The sequence below is a fragment of the Pseudonaja textilis genome, chromosome 2 (genome assembly GCF_049901715.1).
Source record: "Pseudonaja textilis isolate UNSWEBS1 chromosome 2, rPseTex1.2, whole genome shotgun sequence".
NCBI classification, from domain to species: Eukaryota; Metazoa; Chordata; class Lepidosauria; order Squamata; family Elapidae; genus Pseudonaja; species Pseudonaja textilis.
The window spans coordinates 31,419,960-31,447,912 of record NC_141991.1 but is presented as its reverse complement, the minus strand read 5'-3'; the positions used below and the strand labels follow the sequence as shown (position 1 = coordinate 31,447,912).

The following is a 27,953-nucleotide window of genomic DNA, read 5'->3' as shown; positions in this document are numbered from 1 at the left end:
TCTGTACTGAATCCTAGCAGTTGTTTTGGAGAAACAGACTTCTATGCAAAGGGAGCGTGCCAATGGCTTGAGGGATTATCCGCAGGAAACTTTGATAAGGGAGGCATTTGCTAAAACTGAGGAAGGGAAGCAGAGGAGTTTTGCAGGAAGGTTCCTATCTCAACTGGTTAGGGCACAAATTTCAATGTGCACCAAGAGAGGCAGATACCAGATTCTGAGAGCCTTCATTGGAAACAATATTAGCAAAGGATATGTAAGTAAACAGGTAGGAGATTAGCAGACCGTACCCACATACACCAAACAACAGTCTGAAGACATAATGAAAACTCCTTAATATCATAATACAACAGACTCAACTACAGTTACAACTGGGAAAAGGTGAACATCCTAGACCTAAGAACAATACAAAAAATGCTTGAGAAATCCCAGAAGACTGGCACTTAGATAAATCAGCCATAAACAAGCACATAAAGATAAACAATATCTACACATAATTCAAAATAGACAACTCAAAAAAAGCAACAACAACCCAAATACCTCCTCACCAGCACTCAACACCCAAATGAGCGGGGATTAATACCAAGATGAACACCAGACTGACAATCAAGAAGTAAACAATAGCCCAGTCAGGAAACTACCAACTCAGACAAACAATCAAACAATAAACAGCAGCCTAATCAACAGTACTGATTAACCATCAAGAACAGTCTCACCAACAGTGACAGGGCAAGTCACTAGTACAGGCTTGTCCAACCCGCGGCCCAAGTCACCTCGTAATGCGGCCCAGTGCCCACCCAAACCTTTGTGCCAGAGCCAGCGAGGAGGAGGAGGAGAGACAGGTGCGAGGCAGGGTGAGGCGAGCATGATGCCAAGCAGCAACAGAAAAGGCGGGAGCCGTCAGAGCGCCACCTCCTGCTGTTGCTGCCGCCGCCACCGTCGATGCTGCTTCTGCCCCCGCCCCCGCTGCCCCCGCTGCTGCTTCTGCCCCTGCTGCTTCTGCCCCCGCCACCGCTTCTAGTGACTAGTATATAAACTGAAAGCAAGACCCACTCCCTTCTAGCACTATTGTTGGAAGTTACGATTCCCCCCTCTTCTAAGGAAACAGCCCCCACCCTTTGTCAAGTAGGGCTATTAAAATAGTTGGAGCCAGCTTACTTTTCACAACAAAGGAAGGAGAAAATTACAGGCATGAGATACAGAGAAAAAACCCTACAAACTAGCTAGGATCCTTTCTCATAGAACTCGAATAGATGGCAAGTTATAAAAACTTGTGAAAAGCAAACCAAAAGGCATGGCAAGAAGGAAACATGATAGCAAACAAGCAACTACAAAGGATCAGGACCATAAAACCAAGATCCCAGGAAGAGATCCTAAAGAGACAGGAATTCAACTCACACAAATCAAAGTCTTCAAAGTTTCACACCTACAAATCAAAGAACCTGAAGTGTATAAAAGAGAGGTTTTTCTACTCACTTATTAGATTAATCCTAGGAACGCTGTGAGATTTCTTACCTGCCTTCCTATTAATAAACTGATTCTGACTTTCAAGCAGCTGACCAAATCATTTTACATTTCTCCCAGCCAGGAAGTTTGAATCCACAAAAGGAGAGAACTTTGCATTAACATATTAGAGGAGAATGGAGGACAGGGGCATAAAATGACTTAGTAAAAGGGCTGGTTCAAGCAGCAAGAGGAAAAGGCTTAATTTGATTAATGGTTTAATAAAGAGATACCTAATTTGGATTACTTGGAATTACGCATTCAAATACGGACTTGATAAATCAAAAAATATGCATAAAATTTGTACATCGGTGAAAATGGTGCAGAAAAAATGCACATTAGAGAAAATGGAGTGGGGATATTGTTAGAGTGGGAAAAACAAGGCATTGAGATGCATATATTGTGACAACGTGCATTGCATAGTGTAAATTCCTTTTTTTTACAACAGTGAACAAAACCAACTTAGTCCTGGAAGGGTAAGATGTTGGAGAGAAGATAAATTTATTCCAGGTTCATTCTCCTTATGTCATGGCTTCTTTGTCAAGATGTTTGTCGTGTTTCTCAATCTCTACTTCTCTCATGCCATTATCACAAGCTTCTCTCTACTATCACAGTCAACTTCCACTATCATACAGTGAAAAAAGATTTAAAAAGATTACAGACCCTCCATGCCTCATCTTTCCCCACTTTTCTGTTTTGCCTGGATGCTCTTTTCCACGATTGAAAATGAACAGATAGGGGTGAGGAACAACAGGAAATGAGAGCTGGACTTCAAACACTGAAGACTTCTCTGCTCTGGTGGACTTTGGCAGATGAGCAGTGATGATCTCCTCCTTGCTCCAGGTGAAAATTTGCATTGTTTCTGCTCCTTTAGCTTCTTTCCATGGGGGAAAAATAGAAAAGAAAGGAGAGAGAAACTGAGAGAAGACGATGTCAGCCTTTTCCATGGCAGTGGCAGGGATGGAAAAAAAAAAAAAACAACAACCAATGACAGCAAAACACAAGCAGAGCAAATTCTATTCTGAAATCCACAGGATCAAAAACCATTACCTGAGTTGATGAAATAAAACTAAGTTGATGAAAGTGTTTGTTGATGAAATAAAACTAAGTAAGACCTCTGTATGATTGTGCCCCTGAAAATATGGAGCAATATATAAGAACAGAATAGTATTGGGAACGATGTGTGGAGATGGATAAGATATGCTCAGAGAAGTAGATACATGTAGTTATGGGTTTTTAAAATTGTTTGTATTCTAATGATTGACAGTAATATATTTTAATGTGGTAATAATATGAAGCAGAATCAAATTGGGTGTGTCTAGTCTAGTGAAAAGAAGGACTTGGGGTGATCACCTCCTCCTCTGCATCCTCCATACCTCTTCCTCCTCCTCCTCCTCCTCCTCCTCCTCCTCTTCCTCCTTTACACGTTTTCCTCCTTCTCTACATCTCTTCCTCCTCCACTCCTCCTCCTCTTCCCCCCTTCATCCTCCTCTCCACCTCTTTCTCCTCCTCCTCTTTTTCACACCATCTCAATTCTGCTGAGAGAACTGGCTTTGTCAGTGTGGAAATTAGAGCTCCAGAGTTTCTAGCAAGGCCAGTGAGCACCAGCTTCAGAAGCCATCAGGTTGTATGAGGCAACAGAGAGAAAGAATAAATGAATAAATTACATAAAAACGACACTCTCCATGGCTCTTTGAGGCACACATGCTTGGTCTGCCAAACTTTTCAGCTCCACCATGGAGTGTGGCTTAGTCTTTGAGTGCCTGAAGGCTGAGCCGAATAAAGCATTAAATGAAAAGGAAGCTGCTTGAATGGAGAACTGAAAAGCACCATGGCTTGCATGCTCATCATAAATGCCTTTTGAAGATATTTCCCTCCAAACCCTTTCTGAGAAGAAGCATAGGAAGAATGATAAAAATGTCCGATTCTAACTGTCTACACACTTCTGGCCTCCCAGAGATTTTTCCACCGAAAACAGAGGCTGAATTAATGAAGTTCATGTCTTGAACATACTGCCCACACCTCCAATGAAGCTGATGAAGTCTCACCTAATTTAATAGGAAACTGAAGCAGTAGTGCTATTCTACTGGTTCGGCCTGGTTCTGGCGTACCGGTTGTGTTGGAGATCAGTGGAGACCGAACCAGTTTGGAGGGTTCTGAGGAGCTGTTTTTTGGCCCACCCGCCTGCCCAGGCTCCCATACTGATCTTCATTCTCTGCTTTTGAAGCGCAGCTGCTTTGCACGGCACAGCACATTGCTGTGCATCAGCTGCTGAAGCGACAGGGAGAATGCAGGGTTGCAGGAGATGAGTAGGAAAGCCTCTGGGTGTGTGCAAAGTGTGCATTTGGCACGTGCACATGTGCCAAATGCACCTACCAAGCCATGCCCACCGAACTGGTGGTAACCTACTTTGCAACCCACCACTGAACTGAAGGGGCACCAAGAAGTGATAGGTATCCAAATCCAGCCATGGATTTAATAACCCTCAATCAAAAGACTTCAGGAGTTCAATTGGTATGAATTTTCGTTAGGAGTGATGGCTTGAAGTGTCTTTGCACAGATTTGTCTGTTGCGCCAACTGCGCTCCTTTCTGAACCATGGGGCCTTGGGGTCATGGTTACCCTTGATTTGTCACTTCCCATTTGGATTATTGCAAACTCCACTAGATTGCCTTGAAAATGACTTGGGACTTACAATTAATCCAGAATGTAGAAATGTATTATCCTTTTCAAACGTCCTGTCGCTGCTGCGTTCAAGGTGAGGCCCCACAGGCTCACCCCATTAAGCCCCTTGCAATGGAGCATGTAGCAGTCAATGGGGTGAACCTGAGAGAGGGAAAGAGAGAGAGAGAGAGAGAAAGAAAAGAAAGAGAAAAGGGACGGAAAGAAAATGGGACAGACAAAGAAAGCGGGGATGGAAAGAAGGGACAGAAAGAAAAAGAAATAAAGAAGGGGGGAGGGAGGAGAAATATAATGAGATAATCTATTCTAGTCCAATCACCTGCTCCAGCAGGGTTAGAAGGAAGTGAGTGTGTGTGTGTGTGTGTGTGTGTGTTCTCGTAATTTACCAATACATTTTGGTTTTGCCTTCTTCAGAATTGGTACTGTAATACATTGGGGAAAAGTAATTTTTTAGGGTGGAGATCTGGTCCAATGGATCCTGTTTAAGCCTCAACAAAATGTGAGAGCTTCCTGATAGTCTTGGCCATGTTTCGTCCACAAATTAATTAATTAATTAATAGAAGCCAAAGATGTTTCAATGTGCTGGCAAAGGTGCTGGCAAAGATGTTTCAATGTGGGAAAGGGCCTCTAAACTAGACCTCATTTCAACCTGATGCATCAGGTTTCTCTGTCTCTCTCTGTCTCTCTTTCTCTCTCTCTCTCTCCCCCCCCACTCCATCCCCCACTCTTTGTCCATTTTTCTTTCTTTCCCTTTTCCCTTTTCTTCCTTCTCTCTTTTCTCTCTCTCTCTCTCTTTCATTCTCTCAGGCTCACCCCATTGATTTGGTGCACCGCTCCACTCGGACATAAAACAATTGAACAAGAATCAGCAAAGCATCTCTGATTAGATTCTATACACTGCTAGAATCTAATCAGAGATGTTTTGCCAATTCTTGTCTAATGACCTGCTCCAGCAGGGTTAGAAGGGAGTGTGTGTGTATGTGTGTGCATGGCTGTCAAAACTCCAAAACAGGTCAAGTAGTTCTGGGGAGGTCAGTCATAAATATTAGGACATTTGCCAAGCAAACGGCCATTAAGCAAGGACCACTTGTATTTGATTTAAAAAAGCAGGTTTCTACTAAAAAAAACCCTGCAACTGTAACTCTTTTCAAACCAGATGTGAACACACACATATTGTAAATATTTTGATTTTCAGAGCAGAAATGGCAGAAGCAGAAAAATCAAAGAAGAAATGTAGACAATATAGCGTGGAGTATCTGAAGTATGGATATATACCAGCATCATCAAACCAGCCGCTGCCATAGTGCCTAATATGTGGGAAAGTATTTTCTAATGAGGCAATGAAGCCTTCCAGACTGAACGAACATTTGAAGAAGGCACATCCTGACAAGTCAGACAAGAATCTGACTCTTTTTCAATCACTTCGTGACAAATTTCCAAAGCGCCCAACACTGTCTCACATGTTTTCTAATGCTTCCCAACCAAACACTGATGATTTGCGTGCACCATGCAACATTTCATTGCTGATTCCTAAGTCTGGAAAGCCACATACTATTGGTGAAGAACTCATCCTACCAGCCATTAGTGAGGTTCTGAGTACTGTTTTGCATAAATCACCACATGATATAATTAAGACAATTCCTCTCAGCAACAATTCAGTTCAAAGATGCATAGATGAAATGGCTGAGAATTTAGAAGATGCATTGTGCAGCATACTATGGACAACAGACTTTGCATTACAGCTGGATGAATCAACTTTGCCAGGCAATGAATCTTTGCTTCTTGCTTATGTGCGCTTTATTGAAGACGAAAGTTTGACTCAAGAGTTGTTATTTGCAAAGCAACTAAATACAGATACTAAAGGGGAGTCAATATTTCATGTTGTTGAGCAGTTTTTCAAAGACAAGGAAATTCCACTTACAAACATACTTGCTTGTGCAACTGATGGAGCACCATCAATGACTGGTCGTTACCGTGGGTATGTTGCTTACTTGAAAAAAGCAGTGCCAAATGTCTTTACCATTCACTGTGTCATTCATCGCCAACATCTGGTTGCAAAAAACCTCAGTGATCGCTTGAACAAGTCATTACACACTGTCATTACTGCAGTGAACAAAATTAAAGTACATGCTCTCAATGATCGACTATTCCGAGAGCTCTGTGTTGAGAATAATGAAGATTTTAATCGTTTGCTGCTTCACACAGAAGTTCATTGGCTATTAAAAGGCAACTGTTTGAGATGCTTTTATAATCACCCAAAATAAAATCAAAATTTCTTCCCCTCCATTCACATCGACATCATGTGGTCCAGTCAGGTCACTGTCCCAACTTCAGTTAACTTCCAGTCCTGCCTTCCCATGTGCTGGTGAGATGTGCTTGACTACCAAGGGAAAGAATGTTGTTATGATTTCACATCCCACACTATCTTCACCTCCCCCTTCCTGTTCCCTTCCTGCTCAGCCACTGCTGGGGCAACCCTGAAGGCTCTCTTTAAAGATGGCTCCAGGGATGACACCTGTTGCATTAGCTGCACTGGCTCCTAGTTCCCTTCTGGTTTGAATAGAAGGTGTTGGTTATGACCTTGAAAACCACTATACATAACATGGGACAGGTTATCTGCAGGGTTGCCTCTGCTGATCCTAGCAGACTGGATAAGGTGGGCATAGTGCTAGTCCCTTCCCTTAAAGGCAGTTGTTTTATGAGACCTAGGAAATGTGCCTTTTCTTTGGCAATCCTTGCCCTATGGAGCACCCTTTCTCTGAATTTCAGCAGGATTCAATCCACCCTTTTCACCTTCTGAAAAGCTCTCAAGACTTGGCTCCCCAATCCTCCCACCCAAACAAGTGTTGGAATGGGGTAAAATTGATGAGAGCACTTTGTGACGAACTGCGTATGAAAGTTTAACTACGGTACCAATTTTATTTATTTATTTTATTGGACACAATGTTTTAACTATTGGTTGTGTGATGCCCAGTGTTTGATACAAGATGGTTGGGCATATGAATATTTTAAATAAATAAAATGATGATGTAATATGGTTGGCTATATAAATATTTGAAATAAATAAATAAATAGATGAAATTTATGTGATGTATTGGCAGTAGCACCTCACAAGAAGAAATATAAGACCAAGACAATAGCAGTAGCACTTGGATTTATATACCTAAGTCCTTCACAGCCCTCTCTAAGTGGTTCACAGAGTCAGCCTATTGCCCCCCAAAATCTGGGTCCTTATTTAACTGATCTTGGAAGGATGGAATGCTCAGTTAACCCTGAGCTGGTGAGACTCAAACTGCCGAACTGCAGCCTGTAGCCAGCAGAAGTAGCCTGCAGTAATGGTATTCTAACCACTGCACCACCACGGCTCATTGAACCCATGACAACCAAGACCCAAAGTAGTTTTGATTTAATTTACTTTTGACTTAAGTATACTTAAAAACAGGTCACAGAAATGACATAGAGTAATATTTGTTCCCTGCATAGAATTACCATTTTCTGGCAATGGACAGAGGGACTTTCATTGCAGTAGATGGCAGTAGCTTGCTGACCTCTTGAAAAAGATAGGTAGGCTTAGACCTTGGATAGGGTACCATCAACCTGTTGACTAGAAAATTTAGAAAATTTAAAGAAAATCTGGGAAGAAGGCAATGGCAAGACACTTCTGTATTGTCACCAAGAAGTCAAGATGATAAAGATACCTAAACAGGGATAAGATTTTACTTTAACAAAAGTTACAGGCTGATAGCTTTGCTGAATAATAGCTGCAAGTTGTTCACAACACTTCTAGCTGATAATTTTGTAAGGATTTGTTCGTGAGGATCAATGTGGTTTTTTACTTAAAAGACTGTTAAAGGACGCTGTTAAAAATGTGTTGGACATTTTGGAATAGTTGACGCACCATAATGAAAAACAAGATTTTCTTAGATGTAGAAAAGACCTAAAACAATTTGTCCTGGGCTTTCTTGTTCAAGGTTTTGGAAGATAAGAATTTTGGAGAGAACTTTATAAAATGTGTAAGATTGATTTACACTTCACAAAAAGCACACACGATGGTTAATGGAGATCTAATAAAACCCCAAGAGATACAGAAAATAATAAGATCTGATGCCTTCTGTCTCCTCTCTTGCTTATTTTGATTCTTGAAATACTGAATAGAGACAAGAGAGGAGAGGAGAGGACTGGGGGAGTTAAGATTAAAAGGAAACTTGTACATTAATGGATTTTGCTGATGACTTGGTGCTGGTTCTGGAAGATCCTTTAAAGGGATTTGAAACATTAATGGGAAAATTAAAATAATTTGGTGTGTTAGTAGGTTTCAAGATTAATAACAGATAACAGATAATCAGAGTTGGAAGGGACCTTGTAGGTCATCTAGTCCAACCCCCACCCAAGCGGGAGACAAGTGGCAGTCCAATCTCTTCTTGAAAGTCTCAAGTGATGGCACTCCCACAACTTCTGAGGGAATGGAACTTCTGTTCCATTGGTTGATTGTTCTCACTGTCAGAATGTTTCTCCTTATTTCCAGGTTAAATCTCTCCTTGTTTAGTTTCCATCCATTATTCCTTGTCTACAGGTGTTTTAGAAAATAGCTTGACCCCTTCCTCCCTGTGGCAGCCCCTCAAATATTGGAAGACTGCTATCATGTCTCTCCTGGTCCTTCTCTTTACTAGACTAGCCATGCCCAGTTCCTGCAACCGTTCATTGTATGTTTTAGCCTCCAGTCCCCTCATCATCCTAGTTGCTCTTCTCTGTATTTTTTCTAGAGTCTCAACATCTTTTTTATAATGTGGTGACCCAAACTGGATGCAGTACTCTAGGTGTGGTCTTACTAAGGCTTTATAGAGTGGTATTAGTACTTCCCTTGATTTTGACTGTATCTCTCTGTTAATGCAATTTAGGATTGAATTAGCATTTTTGGCTGCTGCTGCACACTGCTGGCTCATATTTAGCTAGTTGTCCACTAAGACTCCAAGATCCCTCTCACAGTTACTGCTATTGAGCCTGATTTCACCCAGTCTATATGTGTACTTTGGGTTTTTCTTGCCTAAGTGTAGGACTTTACTTTTCTCTACATTGAATTTCATTTTGTTAGATACAGCCCAGTGTTCTAGTCTGTCAAGATCCATCTGGATCTTGAGCCTATCTGCTTGGGTGTTAACTATTCCTACCAGCTTATTCCTGCATATTTGGTAAATTCCCCTTCTATTCCCTCATCTAAGTCATTAATGAAGATATTGAAGAGTACTGGGCCTAAGACAGAACCTTGTGGCACCCCACTGCTTACTTCCCTCCATGTAGACTTGGACCCGTTAAGGACTACTCGTTGAGTACAGTTTGCCAGCCAGTTGCAAGTCCATCTAATAGTAGGGCTATCTATTCCACTTTTTTCTAGCTTACTAAGAAGTAGGTTGTGGTCCACTTTGTCGAATGCCTTGCTGAAATCTAAATATATTATGTCAACAGTATTTTGCTGGTCTACTAATTTAGTCACTGTGTTGAAGAATGAAATAAGATTGGTTTGGCATGATCTGTTTTTAACAAACCCGTGCTGACTGCTAGTTATTACTTTACTTGTTTCTAGAAGTTGGCAGATCTGTTTTTTTATTATCTTTTCCAGTATCTTCCCTGGTATTGATGTTAGGTTGATTGGTCTATAGTTTCCTGGGTCTGTTTTTTTTTTCCTTTTTTGAAGATGGGAACCACAACAGCTCTTTTCCAGTCCTCTGGTAGTTCCCCGGTGCTCCAGGATTTTTGAAAGATATGGTGCAGTGGTTCTGAGATGACCTCTGCCAGCTCCTAATAAGCAGAAGACAAAGATGCTGACAAAATACATGAAAATAGAAGATCTAACAGCCTTGATAAAGAATAAAATACTTTAAGAGATTTAAAGTAAAATATCTAGGTATTACTATGAAAAATATGAATTACATATTATTTTAAAATAACAATATTAAGACATGGAATGAAGTTTTTAAAAAAAGACTTGTAAAGATGGGAGAAACTACAACTGTCATTGCTGGGGAAAATTTCCAATATAAAAATGAATGTCTATCCTCGAATGGTATTTTTGTTTCAGACAATACTGTTTTTGACAACTGATACATTATATAAACGTTGGCAGAAGGATATATCTAAATTTGTGTGGCAGGGGAAAACAACAAGTTAAATATAAGGTGTTACAAAAAGAAAGAAAGTTTACCTGATTTGAAACTGAGTTATGCAGCATATTGTTTAGTTTGGATGAATAGTGTGTGATTCTGACAAATAGAAGGTTTTTAGAGCTAGGAGGACACAACCTAAGGTTTGGGTGGCATGGATTTTTGTGATATGAGAAAGTTACAGTTAATATGGATTTTTAAAATGATTATGTTAGATGTTCCATATTGGAAATATGGAATAGAAACAAACCAGGTTGTGCTTGAAAGTATTTTTGTGGCACATGTTATAGATGATAAATAATAGACAAACACAAATGGTTAACTTATCCTGAAATACTAGAATTTTGTTAAGAGTAATGCCAAATAAAATCAAGAGAAGAATTGGTGGCAGAAGCATAGAGTTGTCAATGGTTCTCTTATTTACAATTACTAGAAAGATTTAAACTAGACAAAAGAATTAATAGTTTTGGCCATAGTAAGATTAAGTTTGATACAGAACTGTATGCAAATAATAAATATATAATTGATAAAATGTATCAACTTTTATTGAAATTCGAAGAATGAAATGGAAAAAAATATGGTAAAAATGAGCTAATTTTTTTGGTAACAATGTACAAATGGAACAATGGAAACATACGTGATTGAAAGGAATTGAACTTTACATCATATTATAATCTTAAAGGAATTTTTTATAAAATAATGTATTGTTGGCAGAAGATACCAGAACAATGATTTAAAATTTAAAAAAGCATTTCAAATTTATGTTGAAAGTATTAAAAAAAAAAAGGAACATTTGGTGGTTATGGCAAAAAACTAAAAATTCAAATACACAAACTGATTCAGGGAGTTCTAAAGATTAATATAAAATTGAGACCAGAGGTTTTTCTTTAGGAGTTGCTGAACAAAAAGTTGGGAAAAAAATCTTGGAACTTTGTTTTTGTACATAAAAATTATAGCAGGATTTATGGTATACACAAAGATGGAAAGATTTAGCTTTACCCACAATGGAGGAATGGTTGATAAAAATGATGGAACTTGGTGACGATTCAATTGGCTTCGATTAGCGAAAAGATAATAGGCTTATTGATGATTGGAAACTCCTTATGTATTTTTTTTTTTTGCATAAAACAGCAGGATACTTCACTATTGACACCAAGGAAACAAGATGGTCAGAACTATGTAAACACAAATAGCTGAGTTTCACTCGAAGAAACTGTTCTCCCCTCCCCCAGAAAACCACCCCAAATTGTTTTATATTAGACAAATTGAATTTTGAGGTTTATATTTCTGGGTTAAACATCAACAACAAAATCATACATGCATATACTGGGAGAGAAAGAGATTTAGAACACCTATTTCAATGCACATCTTGTGTGGCTTTTAAAGGAAATTTAAATCAATGCTAAAGTTCAGTGGTGCATGAAAGAATGACATGACCTTGAAAAGATCTGATTCATCCCAATTTGTGGTGAATGCACATCCTTCTGAAACAAGGTGTCCTCATCCCAAATATTCTATATATACGCAGATGATGGGCTAGAGGTTCTTTAGAATCTAAACTTTAGATGCTTCTTCTAAGAAGATGAATTGATCCTATTCTCTCTTCTGAAGCCTGACTACTACAGCTGAGAAAAGGTTTGGAAAGTTCCTTTGGAACAGGGAACTTCAAACTTGGAAAGTTTAAGACTTGTGGACTTCAACTCCCAGAATTCCTTCTCCAGTCATGTTAGCTGAGGAATTCTGGGAGTAGAAGTCCACAAGACTTAAACTTCCAAGTTTGAAGACCATTGTTTTGGAACATGAGGAAGTGCCTTGCTGACCCCCTGCTCAAAGCATGGAGATACCATGCCTCTCTGTGGTTCATAGCAACAGAAGTGTTCTGATGACATGGGGAAGGTCTTAAAGCACCCATGTCAAGCCTTTGAGAAGACATTTTTGGTTTGGATGAGTCCAGTCTCTTGAAATTATATCTTCAATGCTCCTTAGTAGCTGTTCTGACTTTAGTTTGCTGGTTGTTCTCTGAAAGATAAAATAAATCTTTCAGCCTGGCATTAATTTCTTTTTGCTTTGAATTAGAGTTGGTATTTCCGAGCCAAATAAAGTTGGAACACGATAGAAGAAGCCTTCAGAGTTACCTGCTTTTCATTGAGTCTTTTACACATTTTATGTGGATAATTACGCTCTGTAAAGATTATTGTTATATGCAAATTGGATACACAGATGTTTTCAACCATGTATAAATTGCATGCATACAAGTCAGAGAGTCAGAATTTGTGACAAATCCAGATGTTGGGTTTGTCATTAGGCTTGTAACAGCCTGTAATTAAAGAACCAAGTCACTTTTGCTTTGCTATCACAGTCTTACATGACTTCCCTAGAAACAAGCCTTCTCATCTAATGTTTGCCTCTTATATATAAGATTCGGGCTATTTTCTGTATAACTATTCCAATCTTCTCTTGGATAGGAAGGCAGCAAGAATGTCTGTAGGTGTTTGTGTCCCTGGGTGTTTGTGCATGTGTGTGAAAGAGAGCATAAAAAAAGAACAAAAGTGGAGAATGATTAAATTCTAATGTTAGTAAACTATTCTTATTCCTATAGCTCCCAACAGCCTTGCTTAGCATGAATGCCAAATGCTGAAATTACAATCAGCATAATCAGGCAGCTGGATAGAGCTAGACAAAAATAAACAGAGCCCTTAGCCTTAGAATTTTGAGGCCAAGTTAAATCCAAATTTTATGCACATCTACTGTATTAATGAGCATCCCTAACTCCTTATCCGCCTCTAAGCACAGAGTATCTTTGTTCAGAATAATCCCTACTAAAATGAAATTCAAGTAGGTTTGCAAGTTTGCCTAACAGTACATTAGATATCAATTTAACAATGACTGCACATGATTGCTGATCTTTCTAGAGAGCAAACACAAGGTGGTTGTAAAAGAGAGGTCATTTCCTACCTGTCAGACCTCAAGCATTCAGTCCAATTTCCATTAGAAAAGAATTAGATTTGCTTGATATGATGCAAGAAGTAATCCATCCCAAGTCAGACTGACTTACTGGACAGCATCAGAAGTTTGAAATAATTCTTTTCTTTCTCTTTTTTCATACAATCGTTGGGTTGGCATTGGTTTGCAAGGCATTGGTTTTCCATTTAATATGTTATTAAATAAAACTTAATATTATAGTTGCCCTTTCGATATTCATGCTTTCTTTCTAACTTATAGAATATATAATACTCTTCTAAGGCTTCCTTCTCATTTTTTAAAATCTGGAATCCACAGGAAATTCTGAATGAATTGGCTGAAGCTTTCTGTTATATCAAATGAAGCTTGGTATAATGCCATGTTTTATAATGGGATCCTTGTTGAGTTATAAGTTTATGTGTAAAGTAGCTCTGTGTGGATAGATTGTGGGTAGTATGTGGTAATATGTAGGTAATATGTACAGAATGTTGATAGCATTTAATTGGGTATTCTTCATCTCTCATGAAAGAAAATCTACTAAAACATTGATGGATATTTTTCTGGATTCAAAGCATGTTCACCACTAATAACCTTTTTTTCACCTTTGCATGCAGGAGTGATATTTCAATCTGTCCCCAGTCTTATCTGCTTGAACTTCTGCATGTTTAGCATTTACAGAAAGAAATAATGGAATGTTCTCAAAGTCATTTATGTCCTACAAAAATTAAAGGGGATGGACTGGATTTTCACTTCATATATTCATTTAATTACAGTAACACTGCAATGCATGCTTAGATATAACAGGGCACTATTGTCAAATCTAGAGGAATCTAGGCTGAATTGATGAATATCTTAGAATATAATAACTTTGATTTAACTTCACAGAAAGCACAGGTATATTTTAGCATTTTAATGTCTTCTTTTCCTTGTCCCTATTTTGATCTTTATCTTCAGGAGAAAAATCCCATGAATCGCATTTTAGGTGAATTTAAATAGCATGATTTTGCGATGTTGCTTGATGTTTACCTCGTCTTCTTTCCTTCATGTCTGGAAGATTATATATAGGCTGGCCTGGCTTGGAGGGTTTCTACTCCTGACTTTTGGGAATTCTGCCCAATCAAATTTGTTTTAGTTGGGAAACAAATTCAGTCAAGTTGCTGTTGCTGTTGGACAAATAGATTGATTTATCTGAACCCACTTAATGTATTTTTTTGTCTGATCTGATACCCTCTAGGATCAATTATTGCAAATTTAGACCATCATTCAAAAAAATATGGCAGAGTTAAGAGGTTGTAGAAGATGTACCAAACCCATCAGGACAAGATTCAGCAGTCCATTTACATTGAAAAGACAAAGGCCATTCCTTTGAAGGCAGCAAAATCCACATGTTGGATAGAGAGGACAGCTGGTTTGAAAGAGGGATCAAAGAGGCCATCCATGCCAAAACTGAACAGCCCTCTCTCAACATGGGGTGGGGAATACGACATCATCTATCTCCAGTCTAGAACACAGTCCTCAGGTGATCCTGAGGATGCAGATAACCTCCAGGTGGCTTCAATGACTCTCTAAAACAGGGGTGTCAAACTCACGGCCTATGGGCCAAATGGTTCACGCACTGGCCATTCCCACCCCTAGTTTAGTGAAGGGGAAAAAAAGTCATGATATGTCACATGATGACAACATGACACTGCAAGTTTGACACCCCTGCTCTAAAAGAATGCAAATTACCAGCTGTCTTCAAAGAATATAAATTCTTCCACCTGGATAGTCACAGCTGAAGGAGCTTCTTGGATGAGAAGAAAATGTCTTCAAAAACCCCCAAAAAGTCCAGTTGCCTCTTGCAAAAGTACCTTCGGGTTTTGCAAGTAAGGCATGATTGTAGGAAATATGAATGCTTCCTCTAATAACCATGTTGTCTTGCAGACCAAGACAACCATGTTGTCTTGTTTTGCAGACTATGGAAGCTTTCCCCTCTCTATTTCATCCTATGAAAAAATGTTCAAGGGATATATACATTTTAAAGCCATTATCATCCAAGTGGAACATTTACTGCCAGGAATTACAAAACCCTTTTCTTTGAAAAGTCCCCTTCCTGTCTCCCAATTTCCATCCAAAACTACTATGGAGATTTGGAATGAGAATTGTTAGAGGGAGAAACCAAGAGTGAAAGCTAAATACTTTCTCTTGAGCCCAGTCTCCAAACTTCTCTTCTGAGCTATGGTTTTAAACAGCCCTTTGAACTTGAAGGGGGCCCATCTCCAGTTTTCTAAATGATCATTTTTGTAATAATCCCTATTTCCCTGGAGCTAATTGTACCAAATGAGACAGGTATGTTATAGTTACCATTGGTGTGGATAGGTCAGCCCTGGGTTCCATAAGTTTATGCCCTCTACTTTATTCATTAGATACAAGTAGCCCTCACCTTATGACCACAGGCTGAGTCCAACCTTTCTGTTGATAAGCAAGACAGTTAAGTAAATTTTGCCCCATTTTATGACCTTTCTTGCCACGGTTGTTAAGTGAATCATTGCAGTTGTTAGGTTAGTAACATGGGTGTTAAGTGAACCTGGCTTCTCCTTTGACTTTGGTTGTCAGAAAGTCTCAAAAAGTGATCACATGACCCTGGGACACTGCAAGTGTCATAAATATGAGTCGAGCCAAGTGTCTGAATTAGATCATGTGACCCTGGAGATGCTGCAACAGTTTAAGTGTGTGAAAAAATGGTCATGTCACTTTTTTCAGTGCCATTGCAACTTCAAACGGTCACTAAATAGCAATAACACTAAGACTTATATACAGCTTCACAGAGCTTTACAGCCCTCTCTAAGTGGTTTACAGAGTCAGCATATTTTCCCCAACAATCTAGGCCCTCATTTTATCCACCTCGGAAGGATGGAAGGCTGAGTCAACCTTGAGCCGGGTGGGATTTGAACTGCCAAATTGCAGGCAGCCAGCAGTCAGCAGAAGTAGCCTGTAGTACTGCACCACCAAGGCTCTTATGGACTGTTGTAAGTCAAGGACTACCTGTATTAAGCTCGATCTTAACCATACTAAAGTAGCTTCATATACTTGGAGTAAGTGCAGTGCTAAGTAGAAGCAATACTGTGGATCCATTTATGGAAAGTTAAGGGAACAATTCCAGCCATATTTTAAAATCTATTATTATGTGCATCTGATTTTGCTTTTAACTTTTCAAAAGTGTTGATAATTAAACCCACTGCTTTTCTTTCATGTAATATTGAAGTGGGACTTTTCTATTAAAGTTTCTATCATTACGACTGAAAAAGTCAAAGTTCCTTTCGCTAGAGGGGTGGCTATATAAATTTGTTTAATAACATAAAAATAAATAAAATGAAACAGTAAGGTGAAACCCATAACAGTGCAAAAACTTGCGTTTTTCCTAAAACATTATAAAATGATTCTCATGAGCAAACAACAGAAGCCATAAAAGTTAGCAATCGGTTTTTCTTTTTCTTTTTTTTACTAGGCTTGTCTATATCAACTATACAAAGTCTGTAGACAATTGTCTGTACAGGGATTTTTCTTCTTAAATAAATGAACCTGCAGTTTATGAAAAGTTGTCCAGTGAATTTCAGAGTGCAGGCTGGGTCTGTTTAATTACTAAGAGTCTCTTTCCTCTTCTCTGTGGGACAGTTCTTGGCCCCGAAAAATGTTCTCAGATGAGATTAGAACCAGCATCACGTATCAATTAAGTATAAAGTATGGTTAATGTAAGCAAAGCCAGCATGCAAATGTTGCACGAAGAGAAAGAGAGGGGAAAAAATAAAAAGACTGTGGAACACAGGAAAATGAAAAACAAAAATGGAATTCCCTTCAACATCTGGCTGACACAAACCATCATTGTAATGAAAAGGAAGCAGCATTCCAATTTTTTGGGTCAGTCTTATTCATGTTCTTTTTTTGCCATCCTCTTGATCTCCAAAGCCCTTATCTCTTTGCAATTAAATAAAGCAAAATTAAGCAGTTGCAGCAAAGTGTGGTTCTGCTCAGTTTCTCCACGAATTAGGGTTTATTTCAAAATATTTTATATATTTATATATTTGTAAATGATACAAATAAAAATGGTCAATCCACATGTACAGGACCATTGTTCATCTTTCAGAATCACAAAATTTGCTTCTGTTGAACTGCTTGTCAATGTCTTCCCTCTTTCTTTCTCTCTTTCTCCCCCTTCTTCTTTTTCTTCTGTCCACTCTGGTTCATTATTTATCTAGGGTGCTTTGATTCTACGCAAGCAAAGTCATTGCAGTTTCCTCTAGTACAGAAATAAAGTGCAAATTAAAAAGAAAAGAAAAGTAAAACCAGTTGGCTTGTAGAAGCTCGAGATTTCTGCCTTCTCTCTGTCTGGGAGTTCCTTTGCAGGCTGCTGCCAGAAGAATTTTTGTTAAGTCCTCGGATGAATCTGCAAAAACAAACCAAAAAAAGAAAGGATTATGCTCAGCATCTGAAAAACCACCTTGATTCTTCAATTTGGTGGATGGAAGAAGATCTTTCCTCAAAGCTGCATAGCCAAGGTAACCGAGACAGTGTGCTCAAAATCAGACCAGAGAGATGTGGAAAATTAGGGGGAACAATAGGAGGACTGCTCTCTCCAGATAGTCTGATTCACATGGAGAGAAGCTGAGGGTGGCTGGTGACTTTTTTGCAAGACCATTCAGCCTTAAGGTGTTGCGCCTCCATGGTTATTTCTCTGTTGCCTGCTGGAGATAACATAGCAGTCAAAATTTTCTTTGTGACTGGTGTTGGAATACCAATCTGTGGAAGATATTCTTCCTCTTTTTCCATCTCCTGCCCTGCTTTATCTCTGCGTACAAGGTCTACCCCTTGAACTTCCCTTGCTTTCAGATGCAAACATTCGATCTTATATCGAACATAAACTATCCGTCCAGAAACTCTGGTTGCATGAACGAGGCAACAACCCTCAGCAATCATCAGCATTTGTTGCAAATTGGGCTAAGATTTGGTCAAGCTTAGAAGAGTTTGGTTTCAGGGAATACATTATTTTTTTTTTGAGGGTGCCTTTAAAAATCCTAGTGAGACTTTCAGTTTGTAATTTTCTACATCTACCTCTGGGAAATAGAAGTCTGAAAATAGGCAGAATGGTTCTTTGCAAGGGGGAAAATAAGGTTGCACATCATTATATGTGTCAGTACCCACTCTTGTACCTTGTCGTGCTGAAATCAACAAAGGTAGTCAGTCATTTAAGAGAAAAAGGAGGGAGGGAAAAAAAAGCTAATGTTTGTACAAAAGGTCAGGAACATTTTCTAGAGTAGCAGGAATTCATGAGAACTTTGTCAGTGAAGCCTGTTAGCACTTTCACAGAGATTTTAATAGAGTTGAGAAAAATGGCAGCCAATCTTAGAGGGGTTAGGCCTCTCTCTCTCTCTCTCTCATGAGAAGCTGGCAAGTTTTATCAGTAAGATTTTGATTGACTGATTGATTTATGTATTTATTATCTATTCCTTCTTACTCCCAACAATTCTGGGTGGGATGCCTTACTGGATGTTCATAGGAAATTTCACAGATGTTACCCTATTGCCGGTTTCTAACAATACTCTAATTTCATCAACACACACACACACACACACTGAAAAAAGCAGCTACCTTGTGGATGTTGCAGTATTATAATGCAATCATTAACAAAATTTTATGATAGCCCTGTGAAAAAGTTGCCAGCCACTTGAAAAGATCACAATTTATAACTCTGTTTTATGACTTTATGCAAATTTCATCCAGTTCTGAGGAAAAACAACAGCCACAAGATGAGTTTGCACAGCAGTTTTAGTGGTGGTGTTTTGCAGTAGAAAAAAAAATGGCTTTGTGGCATCTGAAGACTAACAATGTAATTATCAGATATGTTTGGTGTATCACAATCCAATTTATCAGAGGCATAGAATATAGTCCTGGGAATGGTACATATACGTGCAAAGAGAGAATGAGAGCAAGAGAGAGTGCGAGAGAGAAAAAGAGAGAGCACATAGCTCTTGCTGGAGAGAGGGGAATGGAAAAAATTAAAACATAAGCCTGAATTCTGCTGTGATACAAATTTATATTGAATATCTGCTTGACTTACATACTCTATTTATCCAACCCACAAGAAATGTATTCACTTTGCCTGATTTATTTCTTTTCAGTTAATCAGTGGGACAATGAATATATATTGCATTTTTCTCCAACACCCACCCCCCCTAAGGCGACTGGACTGTTTTTTCTTTGAGGAAGAAGAAGAAAACATTTCACTTCTCTTCCAAGAAGCTTCATCAGTTGTAATGGTGGTGGGATGGAAGGATAGTACTGAAAGTTGAGACTGAATGGTAGTGAGATGGAAGGATAGGTTCAGAGGTGGTATTCAGCAGGTTCTGACCAGTTCTGGGGAACCGGTAGTGGAAATTTTGAGTAGTTCAGAGAACTGGCAAATACCACCTCTGGCTGGAGATTTTATAGTATCCTTCCTCTGCCACACTCACCAAGCCACGCCATGCCACAGAACTGGTAGTAAAAAAAATTCAAACCCCACCACTGAATAAGTTCTGATAGGATGATTGGAAGTGTTATGTCTTTAGGACTGGTTGGGGTTTCCAACCAGGTCCGCTGTTTGGGCGGGAGCATTCACAGCTCCCATTGGTTGGCTCCGTTTGACAATCGGCTATAAAAGCCGGCTGTTGAACGGAGCCAGCCGTTGTTCGCTTGCAGTTAGCTTGTTGCCTTGTTAGCTGGCAGACGCGACAACCCTTTATTCCCTGAATAAAGACTGTTCGTTGTATGCTCTGGTCTATGCCTCGTCTTATTCCGTCGCTCTACAACAGGAAGGATTGTATTTCTTTGCAGTCATCTGGTCATTAGCATTCTTTGAGATTTGTGAAGACCACTTGAAGGTTTATCTGTGCCCTCGGGGTCACCTAAATCAGAATGCAATTGGTTATGGAATCTTCTTGGAACCGCGGCAAGGGCTGCATTGTAAACTGGAGATAGGTGGTGTCTTATTCCTCACCCCTCCCCGGTTGAGGAAGGGTTCCAATTCTAACATAAGTAAGCGCTGTGGTGGCGCAATGATTAGAATGCAGTACTGCAGGCTATTTCTGCTGACTGCTGGCTGCCTGCAATTTGGCAGTTTGAATCTCACCAAGCTCAAGGTTGACTCAGCCTTCCGTCCTTCCAAGGTTGGTAAAATGTGGACTCAAATTGCGGAGGGCAATATGTTGACTCTGTAAACTGCATCGAGAGGGCTGTAAAGCACTGTAAAGTAGTATGTAAGTGCTATTGCTATTGATGGATTCTTTTCCCGTCTTTCAAATCAATGGCTCTCTTTATCCAAAATAAGGACTCTTAATCCAAAACATGGAGTTCTACGAAATGTAGAGTTTTTACAATGCAGCCCTTGGAGGAGTTCCAAGAAAATTCCACAACCAATTGTACCCTGATCCAGGTGACCCTGAGGGCACAGATAAACCCCCCCAAGAAGCTCCAACAGTTCTCAGAGTATGCTAATGACCAGATGACTGCAAAGAAATACAATCCTTCCAAACACATACACCATTATCAGAAGCTATTCTTCCCTACCATCCAGTCTCAACTGACAGTACCTACACTCCCCTCTCCCTGCCATCAGAACTGATGAAGTGTCTTGGGTGAGAAGTGAAATGTTTTCTTCTTCTTCCTCCAAGAAAAAATAGTCCAGTTGCCTTTTGGAGAAAAAAGTGCTTTTGAGACAACTATGACCTGGATACATTTCATTTCATTTTATTTCACCAACTGTTTCTCCTTCCCTAACTGCATCCATTGTTTCTTTGCTCAGTACCTTCCCTACTATGTTCATAAATCATTTGCTGCTATGGCAGTCATAGGCACAGTGTGTATGGAGGTACATTTACATCAGTCCTGGATATTAAATACAATTTGGGAAATTGGCCAGGTAGATGGATCTGGCAGCACCAACAACACTACCACCACCTCAATTCTTATCGTGATCTGCAGCAACATTGATGAGTCTCAAAAGAACTTTTCTTCTTCTTCAAAAATGCTCTCTTTTTCGAGGAGGTTCCTTAGGAATAAATTCTATTTGAAGAAGGTACATATTATACTGATTTTTGAACAAGTTCAAAGTATTTGTTTACTTTTCAATGTCAAGTAAGTTCCTATTCTGGGTTAATCAAGCCCTTCTTTACTGTCTTCACCTGTTCTTACTAAGTTCCTGTCCCATTTATAATATATAGACTGGGAGAAATGGGTGAGGAATAGCATTTCCTATTATCCCAATTTATCTCTCTTCCCTAGTTTTGAGCTGGCTTTTCCCATTCTCATCCTCTAGCTTAGATGTGTTTACTGTTTGTCTTTTAGAATTTTATCCTCTGAGTTCAAAGGTTCTTATAATGGGGATTTCCTTTCATTTTATTTTTTCAGCCACAACCTATAACGTAGGCTGGGCTGAGAGACAGTGACTCTCCCCGTGAGCGTCCATGATTGAGAATGAATTTGAGTTTTCATCTCTCCAGTCTTAGCTAGCTGCATGATGGAGGAGTCCACCCTCCATCAAGGAAATGAGCACCTTCTCTACTGAAGAGATGAATCCTTTTATTTCGCTCATCAGGTGGAGATTGAAAAATGAGATTTCAACCACTGACAAGAATTTTACACTTCAAGATGAAGCAGATCAATGATGTCAATATTGCTTAACACTCAGCATGCCTTAGCTGTTATGGTTATGCATTGGTGCTTGCTTAATCACCATGTCATTTCTCATTGTGTACTTAACTGAGTGCCATGTCATTCAGTTGTGGACTAATTATCTCCTGTGTGGGGGTCTTCCTTTGTTAATGGTGCTCCTAGGAGTGAAAATGGATTCACTTAGTTCGGTAAGCCAGTTTGGACACATGGCAAATATATGAGGAAAATTCAGAGGAGGAGAAAACAGGGGCATTTTCATTAGAGGATTCCATGCCTGTCTAGGAAAGTCCCTTGTTTTCCTAAGAAATATGGAAGAGAGTGGTAGCTCCTTTCCCAGGCAGCAGATGGTTTGCTGTGCAGATCTATGGACAAAAACACCACAGATATTGGAGGAGGGGAGATTGATGGCGAAACAGCACATGCACAGAGGCAGAAAAATAGGTTTTTCATTTGAGTTTGCTCCTTCTAAGCATAAAAGCCTGAACTTTGACATCAGACTCTTGTAGTACACCTTGTTCTCCTGAAATGCTCAAAGTAACTGAAGGGATGTTTTGTACTCATTCAGCTTTTGATGGCAAAAGTGAGCTCTAAATAGCTCATCTTTTGTCGGAAGGAAATAAAATGGGTCAACAAGTGACCCAACGCTGGTGCTGGAATACGGTTTCTGTTGACCAGAACGTTTTCTTTGATAACTTCTGATTTTTTGTTAATTTCAGCAAATGAAGGGGAATGTTTTAGCTTGACCCACGAGGCCCAGGGATATCAAAGATTAGTAAGGAAGATCACCAAATAAGCTAGCAGCTACTAAAAGAAAGCTTCATTTTCATTATGGAATAATTAAGGATGTTTTCAAGAAGGAAGTCGAAAAAGACTGGAGAAGGAAAAGCATTAAATGTTTCCTCAGGAATTTACAGGACACCAAGCCACTCTAAAGGCATCATTTCAGTTTTTCAAGAACTTCAATGGCGAGGAGGAAAACTGATGTGTGAACCCCAATTTTTAGCCAACAGCAGGGATTCCCCCTTTTTATTCATTGCAACTTTTTTTGAAGTGAGGGCTACCCTTGGCCTTTGAGTAGAATGCAGGAGACTTTATTCCCAGGTAGCATGCACAGTTTGGGAAAAGAGAGGCTGAGAACAGATCATAAATGACATTTGATTGAATGATAATGTAATTAAATGAAATTGATTAAAAAGAAGTAGTATAATCAGCTTCCCAGATATTCAATATTTTCTCCCTTCTGTCACATTAAAAAGTATAATTCGGGAGCAACATTTGGAAGGGCTCTAGGGTAAGGGTTGCAGGTTGCACTTCCTTGTTTTAAATAAATGAAGGTGCCAGGCAGGATGTAGGGGCAATCTGGCATGATTTTTCTTTTCTTCTAATGAAAGAACCTCCAAATTAAAATTGCAATTGCATGCTGTAACAATGAGTACCATGCCCCGCTGAGAAATTGTACAGAGGCTGGGAAAGTAATGGGAGAGAGGACACAAACAATGAAGAGACTGCAGGTTATACCTTAAGCAGCAACTCAGTCCAGGTGGCAAGGAACCTGGGAAGAAGCATTTCAAATCATTCAGGGGCATTGCCTGAATGAACTCATGAGGGTTGGAAATTCCTCTTGCCCTTTCTAAGACTTTGCATTTATCCCAAGACTAGCATTAAATCAAGGTAGTTCTTGCTTCCTTGATACTGTCTAGTTGAATGGAGACTTTCAGGATGCAATTTGCCAGGTTTTTTAAAATCACTTTTAATGGTTTCCGACCCAATAGTCTCTGACCCAAACTGCATGCAGGTAATACCCATTTTTATTTTGTTCTTCTTCCTAAAGAAAGCCTAGAACAGTCGTTCAGTAAATCATCTTCAATAAAAGAAATAAGTAAAGTAATCCAGCCAATGTAAAGGGGCACAATTTGAGGCCCCAGGGCTGGTTGTGGCTTCTGCAAGCCTGAATAGAGTTCTCAAGTCCCAAAGGGGAATTGAGTTTATAAGGTGACCAAAGAGAAATTATTAAATATATGACTGAAGACTAACTGTAATAGCTATATTTAACTACTTGTACCAAATTTAAATATAAATTAAATTAAATATAGTGCTTCACCTATTTCCCTGATGCTACTCATTTGTTGTCAGGTCCACCATTGTGTCCTGCCATTCTGTTGGAGGGTAGGGAGGAATGTTTGCTGGCATTTTTCACATCCTTTTGCTTTTGCTGTAGCAGCTTCGGAATTAGGGAGTGGGGTTGTCTTTGAGATGGAGCAGACTCCCTCCCATCTGGTTCCAGCTTGGTTTCAAGATTGCTGTGCCTTGAGAGTGAACTGTTATTGCACCCCAGCATTCTCAAAAGAACCTTGTGGCATCGCATTGGCTGCTAGTGGACTGGTCACTGGGGTTGGGTTTGGGGAAACACAGGAATTGCTTTGTGCTTTGCACAGGATCTTCAGATTCCACCTGACTTTACTGCAACCACTTTCTCTCAAGAAAATTTCTTTTTGATTCAATTACAACAGAGTCAAGAATTATGCTTTCCTGAAGGACCAGCTAGGACAGGTCCTTACACTTGTATTCTCTAGTCCTGTCCATACCGGGAAGTACAATCCCTCATCATAATACTCAATGCCACCTGAGGGTCCAATCATTTCTGAATATATCTATTGCATGTCTTTCTAAAGACACCTGTTGTATTGACTCAGTCGTTATATGTCCCTGACTGAGTGATTCCTCCTTAAGTTAACCTCATTAAATTATCCTCACAAATGGCTGCACTTTCTGCAATATATTCAAGCAGTCAGTCAAAACATTGAAATTCATAGAATACTTTAAACAAAGTTATGAAAACAAAGTTATTCCAAGAAAGAGTAAAAGAAAGAAAAATACAGGACATGGTGGGGTAGAAATGTTACTCTATTTTGAAACATTTAGGAAGATATCTCGGGAATTTAATTGAAATGAAATCCAATAATCCATACACAGTAGAATAAGCCATATATTTGAATATTAACAAAGCTTCCAAATGCCTAAAAAAGAAATTGAGATGTTAGATATTAATCCATAGCTAGTGAGAAGCAAAAAATATGCAAAGTGAATGAAGGGAACCTTACATGTAGATTACTGTATGCAACACGGATGGACTGAAAATGTATATGAAAAACGTTCTCCTGAAGAGCTACAATCTGTCCTCTAAATTAAAGCTATATGATTCTTCATGCTTAAATAGTGATTTGCACTGGAAAGAAGGTGAAGAAAGTCTATGTTAGATGGACTACTTAAAAAAAGGAAGGAAAATATATAGTTTACTGAGTCTAATCTAGAGATTCTAACTCTGAGACTCAAAACTTGTGACATGAGGAAAAAGACCATAGACATAATCAATCACATTTGTACATTCATACATTTCTCATTTTATTGAGACACCTACAGTTCAGAATGCTTGCTGAAATTTCCTGAACAAATCAGAAGGTACACTAGCACGTAAACACATGGAAAGATGGTCTTGCTCTCATATCTTGGTTAAACTGGGTCAAGAATGGATTAACATGTCAAAAGAATTAGCGAACCATAACTCTTACTGTGGTGTCTAACTCAGAGGAATATCATTTTTCACTCCAAACAACCCAAATTACTCATGCTGTATCATGAAAACTGATAATAATTAACTGTCTTTCCCACTTCCCAATTCCAAGATAAAGCCCTAGAGTTGCAGAGTGAAAATTGGGCTTTGGCTTCAGCATGTCTGAGCCTTTGATAGACAGTTGGCAAACAGGACAAGTTAGGGTCCTATGAGAGGATAACTCTATAGATCCTACCATGCAAAGGGAACCAATGAATTCTTCTTTTTCTTCTTTAGGAAATAGAGAATAATACGTGTTTTAATGCCATTTCTGAAAGTGTTCCAAATCAGGCCACTTTGGATCTTACCCAAAATCATGTTGCACCCAAATCCATGATGTTTGGAGTAAAAGCTGCCCAACATGTTCTCATAGTCCTGATTTCTGTCCCTGACTAAGCATGGAACATCTGAGAAAGCCAGAAAAGAAAATCCTCTCATAAAAAAGCAGGGAAAGAAGCAACACGAGGCAGCCATTCCTATTTTGTACCAATATTATTGCAACCATATTAAAAGATTAACAGAGTTGGAAGGGACCTTTTAGGTCATCTAGTCCAACCCCACCACCCAAGCAGGAGACCCTACACCATTTCTGATAGATGGTCATCCATTCTCTTCTTGAAAACGTCCAGTGATGAAGCTCCCACAACTTCTGAAGGCAAGCTGTTCCATTGGTTGATTGCTCTCTCACTGTCAGAAAATTTCTCCTTATTTCCAGGTTGAATCTCTCCTTGTTTAGTTTCCATCCATTATTCCTTATCTGGCCTTCGGGTGCTTTAGAAAATAGCTTGACCCCGTCCTCTCTGTGGCAGCCCCTCAAATATTGGAAGACTGCTATCATGTCTCCCTGGTTCTTCTCTTCACTAGACTAGCCATGCCCAGTTTCTGCAACTGTTCATCATATGTTTTAGCTTCCAGTCCCCTAATAATCCTGGTTGCTCTTCTCTGTACTCTTTCTAGAGTCTCAACATCTTTTTTATAGTGTGGTGACCAAAACTGGATGGAATATTCTAGGTGTGGTCTTACTAAGGCTTTATAGAGTGGTATTAGTACCTCACTTGATCTTGAGTAATGCAACTTAGTTAATGCAATTTAGGATTGCATTGGGTTTTTGGGCTGCTGATGCACACTATTGGCTCATATTTGATTGGTTGTCCATTAAGTCTCCAAGATCCCTCTTACAGTTACTGCTGTTAAACCTGATTTCACCCAGTCTATGTGTGCTTTTGTTTTTTCTTGCCTATGTGTAAGATTTTACTTTTCTCTACATTGATTTTCATTGTGTTAGATAAGGCCCAGTGTTCAAGTATGTCAAGATCCATTTGGATCTTGAGCTTATCATTTGGGGTATTGGCTATTCCTTCCAGTTTAGTATCATCTGCAAAATTGGTAAGTTCCCCTTCTATCCCCTCATAAAAGTCATTTATGAAGATATTGAAGAGTACTGGGCCTAAGACAGAACCCTGTGGCACCCCACTGCTTACTTCCCTCCATGTAGATATAGTACCATTAAGGACTACAGTACTCGTTGAGTACAGTTTGTCAGCCAGTTACAAATCCATCTGATGGTGATGCTATCTATCCCACTTTTTCTAGCTTACCAAGAACTAGGTTGTGATCTACCATACTTTGCTACGGGAATGGTGTGGTGGCCTCACAATTAGGAGGCTGTGAACTTGATCCTAGGTAGTGGCAGACATTTCTCTCTCTGGGCTCAAAGAAAAAAATATCTGCTGTGAATTCTGTGTAAGTGTCAGGAAGAGCCTCTGGCTAGTAAATGCTCATCTCCATTCAGTCACCCCCAACTCCACCGCAATGCAAGGGTTTTCAGGATTGTTAATAGAAAAAAAAGTATTTTACTACGTGAACTTACAATATTTTAACATCCAGTGATAAGGAAAGCATCAACTTACTCTGGTGGTCTTGACTTTATTGCCAGTTGCACACATCCATCCTGAATTGTCAGGTAATGTCTTGCATTCTTCACCCTCTAGGCAGGGCTCCATCTCACACCACCATTTCCCGATGACTATTGAGGCTGAAAGAGAACGGACAAAGCACTTGTGAATGAACCTTGCTGCCTCCATCAGTTTACTTTGCCTCATCAGGAAGAGGCTTCCCAGAGGAACAGAGCTCATTCAGTCCTGCATCAAATCCACATCCTTTAGTGAGGATCGAGCACAGGTCTGGATTGCTCCAGACTGATGATACAGATCATCAGTTTCCAAATGGGATATAAAAAAGAAGGTGAAAATGAGAACATCAGAAGGGTGGGGGGAAACAAAACCCATTCTGGGTGGAAAAAAAGGGATGTGATAGTTCTTCAATCAAGCAATGCAATTCAGTTCAGAGGACACCACA

At 39.4% G+C, this 27,953-nt stretch overlaps 2 protein-coding genes and 1 pseudogene across 4 annotated transcripts in view; 2 read left to right on the top strand and 1 right to left on the bottom strand.

The window, feature by feature from the left end:
* The window catches only part of EOGT (EGF domain specific O-linked N-acetylglucosamine transferase), a 669,726-nt gene that overhangs the window by 395,831 nt on the left and 245,942 nt on the right, over positions 1 to 27,953 (top strand). The window lies entirely within an intron of this gene.
* Positions 5,384 to 6,445, top strand: LOC113449605 (SCAN domain-containing protein 3-like; annotated as a pseudogene).
* The window catches only part of TAFA1 (TAFA chemokine like family member 1), a 452,039-nt gene continuing 441,299 nt past the window's right edge, over positions 17,214 to 27,953 (bottom strand). For all 3 annotated transcript variants that reach the window (XM_087923641.1, XM_087923643.1, XM_087923642.1), the window contains 2 exons: positions 27,506 to 27,630; positions 17,214 to 17,723 (listed from right to left, as the gene is read on the bottom strand). In XM_087923641.1, the coding sequence (XP_087779767.1) occupies positions 17,706 to 17,723; positions 27,506 to 27,630 (143 nt within the window). In that variant the 3' untranslated portion in view covers positions 17,214 to 17,705. The remainder of the gene's footprint in view (positions 17,724 to 27,505; positions 27,631 to 27,953) is intronic.